Source organism: Triticum dicoccoides, chromosome 4B (assembly GCF_002162155.2).
Source record: "Triticum dicoccoides isolate Atlit2015 ecotype Zavitan chromosome 4B, WEW_v2.0, whole genome shotgun sequence".
Classification (NCBI taxonomy): domain Eukaryota; kingdom Viridiplantae; phylum Streptophyta; class Magnoliopsida; order Poales; family Poaceae; genus Triticum; species Triticum dicoccoides.
This window is the reverse complement of record NC_041387.1, coordinates 67,117,019-67,122,587: the sequence shown is the minus strand read 5'-3', so window position 1 is coordinate 67,122,587 and position 5,569 is coordinate 67,117,019. Positions and strand designations below refer to the sequence as shown.

Below are 5,569 nucleotides of genomic sequence, written 5' to 3'. Positions count from 1 at the left end.
AACTATGAGATTATGCAACTCCCGGATACCGGAGGAATGCCTTGTGTGCTATCAAACGTCACAACATAACTGGGTGATTATAAAGATGCTCTATAGGTACCTCCGAAGGTGTTTGTTGGGTTGACATAGATCGAGATTAGGATTTGTCACTTCGAGTATTGGAGAGGTATCTCTGGGCCCTCTCGGTAATGCACATCATAAGAAGACTTGCAAGCAAAGTGACTAATGAGTTAGTTGTAGGATGATGCATTAGGGAACGTGTAAAGAGACTTGCCGGTAACGAGATTGAACTAGGTATGAAGATATCGACGATCGAATCTCGGGAAAGTAACATACCGATGACAAAGGGAATAACGTAGTCATAACGGTTCAACCGATAAAGATCTTCATAGAATATGTGGGAGCCAATATGAGCATCCAGGTTCCGATATTGGTTATTGACCAGAGAGGTGTCTCGGTCATGTCTACATAGTTCTCGAACCCGTGGGGTCCGCACGCTTAACGTTCAATGACGATTTTGTATTATATGAGTTATGTGATTTGGTGACCAAATGTTGTTCAGAGTCTCGGATGATATCACGGACATGACGAGGAGTCTCGAAATGGTCAAGAGGTAAAGATTGATATATAGGATGATAGTATTCGGACATCGGAAGTGTTCCAGAGTGTATCGGGTACATATCGGAGTACCCGGGGGGTGGGGGGTTTACCGGAACCCCCGCAGGGAAAGATATGGGCTATATGTGCCATAGGAGGGGAGCACACCAGCCCACAAGGGATGGCGCGTGCCCCTTATGGTAGGAGGCCGAATAGGAGAAGGAGGTGGGGGTTCAACCCCCCTTTCCTTCCTCCTCCCCTCTTCCCTCTTTTCCCCCTTCCGGTAAAAGGAAAGGGGGAGGGGAGGGGGCGAATTGGACTAGGGGCCCAAGTAGGATTCCTCCTACTTGGGCGCGCCCTAGGCTGCCTCTGTCCCCCTCCCTCCTTTATATCCGTGGGGAGGGGGAGCCTAGAACACACACCAACGTTTGTTAGCCGTGTGCGGCACCCCCCTCCACAGTTTACGCCTCCGGTCATATTCACGTAGTGCTTAGGCGAAGCCCTGCACTGATAACTTCACCATCACCGTCACCACGCCATCGTGCTGACGGAACTCTTCTACTTCCTCGACACTCTGCTAGATCAAGAGTTCGAGGTACATCATCGAGTTGAACGTGTGCAGAACTTGGAGGTGCCGTATGTTCGGTACTTGATCGGTCGGAACGAGAAGAAGTTTGACTACATCAACCGCGTTGGCAAACGCTTCCGCTTTTGGTCTACGAGGGTACGTGGACACACTCTCCCCCTCTCGTTGCTATGCATCTCCTAGATAGATCTTGCGTGAGCGTTTGCTACGTTTCCCAACAAAACAACCACTTTGGCTGCAGGGTGACAGATGTGGCTGGCAATGGCAAAGGTGCTGCGAGCCGCCACTACTCACATGAGCTGCTACAAGCTCCCTGCCAGTGCTGCCAGGTGGCGCTTTTCCGTGCACTTTCAGTCCATGCGGATGCTGCTACAAGCCGGGGAGTGACGCTACAAGGGGATGACCATTGTGCTAGGTCGGTGACTGCTGCTAGTAGAGGAGGTCACTATGATTGTGGGCGACGGCTGTGCTACGAGCTCACTGGGGTCTTAACATAACCGCTGGTGCATAGGAGGTCATCGGTGCTCCAAGCTTGCAGGTCACAACAACACCACTGTTGTGATGTGGCGCACTGGTGTTGCGAGCTCGCTAGGGTCGCACCATACCTGTTGCTTTAGAGAGGTCGTCGGCACTGCGAATCTGCGATGGTGGACGACTCCAGGGTTGTGAGCTTGTCAGGGTCACAACATACCCGCTGCTGAGTAGTCATCGACGAAAAAGGGCAATGCCAACTGCAATGAGGGTTATGTTAAGGTGGCGATGACTGCAATCTCGGTGTTGTTGTACGGGGCGACTACAATGTCGGTGTTGTTGTATGGCGTCTTCTGCAATGTCGGCAATGCTGTGATGAAGTCCGACAGCGCAGTGCCGAGGGCTGCAAGGCGACCACAACGTCGTCCGTGTTGCAACGAGGGACCACAATGTTGCATGTGTTGTGATGAGAGACCGCAACATTGTCTGCGTTGCAATGGCTGACCGCAATGTCGTCCATGTTGCAATGACAATGATATGATGTGATCCAGTTGCTCCAAAAAAGAGATCGAACGGTTGTCGACCTGCACAATCTTCACAAAATATCAGCCGGCCAACTTTTTTCATTTCATAACAGATGGACAAACATACAATGTTTGGTACAGCTTAAGAGACATAGATCAACCGAACCACGCTTGTCTAGTTAAACTTTTAATTGATTCTGACCCATGGGATTGTCCCATTTTTAACTACAAATGTATCTTAGATAATTTATGACCACAATTTTTGTAGGGTTATATAACAGTATTACTTTTCCTTGTTATTCAGGCGATGAACTGATGAATTGATCAGAAGGTTCTCCATGTGGACTCGTGCATTTCCAGCTGCGGTGGCTGCTCGCACTCCATGTCCACCTTCGCCATGGCGTTCCCGAACAAGGCATCACCGCCGACGTCTCTCGGCAGCTGGCTGCACCCGGCGAACGGCGCCAGCGCCTTGTGCATGGCGGGGTTCGCAGAGAAAACGGTGCCGAGCAACCCCGGCGCCGCCGCAGCAGCCCAGGGGAGCATGGCGGCCGCGCCCTGGTTTGCCGCCGCCAGCCAGTTCATGTACGCGCCCATGTCGATCCGGTGGCCGAAGTTGTCACCGGAAGCGTTCGCGCCGGTCGGGGCGAAGCTGCCGAGCATGGAGGAGACGTCGATCTCCCCGAGCTCGCCGAGGGAGGCGTGACCGTCGTTGCATGGGGAGTCCATGTCGGGGCTGTCCTGTGGGTGCCTCATCTTCACTATCTGGCTCTTCTTGAACACCCTGCACACAACCCATTCCTCCTTCGAAAACCAAAGACGAAGGAACATTTCACACAACCATATTAGTAACAATCTAGCTCAAACTTCGAATATTTGTTGCAACAATTTTATAACAAGTTGCAGTTACTTGGCCTGATTAAGAGATGTGTCTATGTATACCTTGTTGGGTTTGTATGGGAACTTGTTTTGGATCCTGTACTCGTGCATGACCCAGCTGGTCTTCTCGCCCTTGGGAGCTCTACCTCCGTAGAACACTAGGGTTTTCTTCATGCCGACGAGCCTGCCGGCGTGGAAGATCTCCTTGTCCTTGCCGGTGGTCTTCCAGTAGCCGGATTCGGTGGCGCGATTCGTGCGGATGCCGGTCGGGTATTTCCGGTCGCGCATGCTGAAGAAGTACCACTCTTTCTCCCCCATGCTAGCTTTGCCTGCAGACGTACATCCATCAATATTTTTTAGTGCACGTACATCCATCGATTGGCAACCAATGTACGTAGGTCGTATGGGCCGGTGTATGCCAACTTGACATTGACAAGGACGACTAAGTTTTAGTACGCTTAAGTAACTACCATGTAAATCTAGAGTAGTGCGTACATAATAGTGACGGCCTGAATATGTGCATGTTATCAACTAGGTCAAGGCATTAGAAGTCTCACCAAATCGAGAAAAAACGAGGGAAGCCACAAGTAGACAAGATGGTTGAAAAGCAATTGGCACTAGTTCCGGTTTAATTTGCACACAAGAGTGAATGGCCAAAAAATAAATCCAGGGAACGAGCACAAAAATATATAGGTGACTAATTGGCGCATTGCACAAATTCAAATCAGTTTTTTTCCTTATAGTACGAGTGAATGTGCAACGGGTAGCTGGAACTGCAACTGGAACTAGCACTTACTTGGAAGGTCCCATGGCTCGCACTTGTTGAGATCGACGTCGGCGATGGCACGGGTGACGAAGGAGAAGTCGGAGACCTTGCGGCTGAGGTAGTAAGTGATGAGCTCCTCGTCCGTCGGGTGGAACCGGAACCCCGGGGGAAGGCCCTCCTCCATCCTGAGTCCTGACCTTCGATTCCGGCGCACCCGCTGGCTCTCTGGCGGCCGACTGCACAGCACAGTCCAGCAGCAGGAGCAGCTCAGCTCAGCAGGCAGTACAACGATCCATGGCAGAAGGAGATACGGTGTGCTTATATATCAACAACAAGGGCGCACATGTGTACGTGAAGACAAGAAAATGGAGTAATTAAAGTCACTCTTGTTGCGCATACTTCTAGAGCCCTGTTCGAGGTCTCAACAACCACGGCTAGGAAAGGGACGGGGAGGATTATTGGCGACGGCGACAGGTACGGATCCGGCGAAAAGGTCGGAGGAGGGAAGATCCACCCGTCGATTGCACGCGTGGGAGCTGCATGCATGGGTCATTGTACGTGAGAGCCTCGTGTTTTCCGGCCAACTCCAACCACTCAACCACCGGAGCTAGCTCGCTCTCCGGCGGAACGGCGACCCCTCTGTTGCCAGCTACGCACGGCGGCGTGACAGGAATAACTACAGTTTCTTAGTACTACTAGCAACGAATTACGACACTGTACTTGAGTTGATGAGAGGATTGGCACGCAATCAGACAGACGATTGTCGTCGGCGCTACACGTACGCGTGATCGGCTTTGCACTCTCGCACGTGTGAAAGTGACTGGTGGTGAATCGAGATGCGCTATATATCGCACGTACTCGATCGATATCGTACGTCTAGATTGGTGGTTGCGGTGCAGGAGGGTGGTCGTGGGGAATATATTCTTCATCGATCATGCAGGTTTGATTATGGCCTCCCGACCGGTTGGTTAATTTCCGGAGCCGATCCAATTAACAATGCCAAAAGATGCAACAAAGTGGAATCAAGGTAAGAGAATGGAGGAAATGTGACATGCTAAAATTTACCATCGAGTATGAGTATATGCTTTTTTTTTTAAAGAGGAAGACCCCCGGCCTCTGCATCTGGACGATGCATGCAGCCACTTTATTAATTATTCACACAAGACCTTACAAAGTCGTACAACAGTAAGTAAAAAACCACCGTCTAGGCAACATCTGTCGCTACTCCTATCCAGTTGATGTAGGGATGCTGATAATCTGAGCCTAATACCAAACAGACCTCGCAGCGAAACCTAACATCTAAGGCATGAGGTCCCAACCAGGACGCCTGCCGGGTATGGGGCACCCACCAGTCCGACGCACACCTCAACCAGGACGCCTTCCGGGCATGAGGCCACCGCAGCCACCTGCCATCAATCCATCTTCAGTGCTGTACTGCTGCATCTACCTTGCCCGGTCTAGCTGCCGTCGACGCCACCACAACGCCAAACAACGCCACCATCCTGCGCTCGTCCATCATAACACGCCCACTGGCGATACCCCGTTGCTCCATGCCGCTGAGACCCGCTGTTGTCGACGTGCCAGATACCATGCCGCTCCTCTTTCGCGAACATCACCTGCTGCCACTGGTCCCATCCCATCCGCCTGCAGTTCCTCTAACCGAGCACCCAAACGCCCCAGGTGACGCCTCCAAGAAGGGTACGACACATGCAGTGCCGCCGCCGCCCAATCTAAGGAGATTTTGGG

At 51.8% G+C, this 5,569-nt stretch overlaps 1 protein-coding gene across 1 annotated transcript; it reads right to left on the bottom strand.

The window, feature by feature from the left end:
* Window positions 1-2,443: 2,443 nt before the first annotated feature.
* On the bottom strand, window positions 2,444-4,088 carry LOC119293355 (protein CUP-SHAPED COTYLEDON 2-like). Its single transcript, XM_037571852.1, has 3 exons — window positions 3,854-4,088; window positions 3,121-3,386; window positions 2,444-2,982 (listed from the first exon to the last, which is right to left on the bottom strand). Exons 1-3 carry the CDS (start codon window positions 4,005-4,007, stop codon window positions 2,503-2,505), a joined length of 900 nt encoding a protein of 299 aa, XP_037427749.1. The 5' UTR covers window positions 4,008-4,088; the 3' UTR covers window positions 2,444-2,502.
* Between the last annotated feature and the right edge of the window lie 1,481 nt (window positions 4,089-5,569).

Bases quoted from the DNA above. Each gene is read 5' to 3' on its own strand.
- LOC119293355 (XM_037571852.1), bottom strand. From the start codon at position 4,007: ATGGAGGAGGGCCTTCCCCCGGGGTTCCGGTTCCACCCGACGGACGAG. The intron at 3,387-3,853 runs GTAAGTGCTAGT...GTACGTCTGCAG, and splicing joins CGAGCCATGGGACCTTCCAA to GCAAAGCTAGCATGGGGGAG. The intron at 2,983-3,120 runs GTATACATAGAC...TGGTTTTCGAAG, and splicing joins TCCCATACAAACCCAACAAG to GAGGAATGGGTTGTGTGCAG.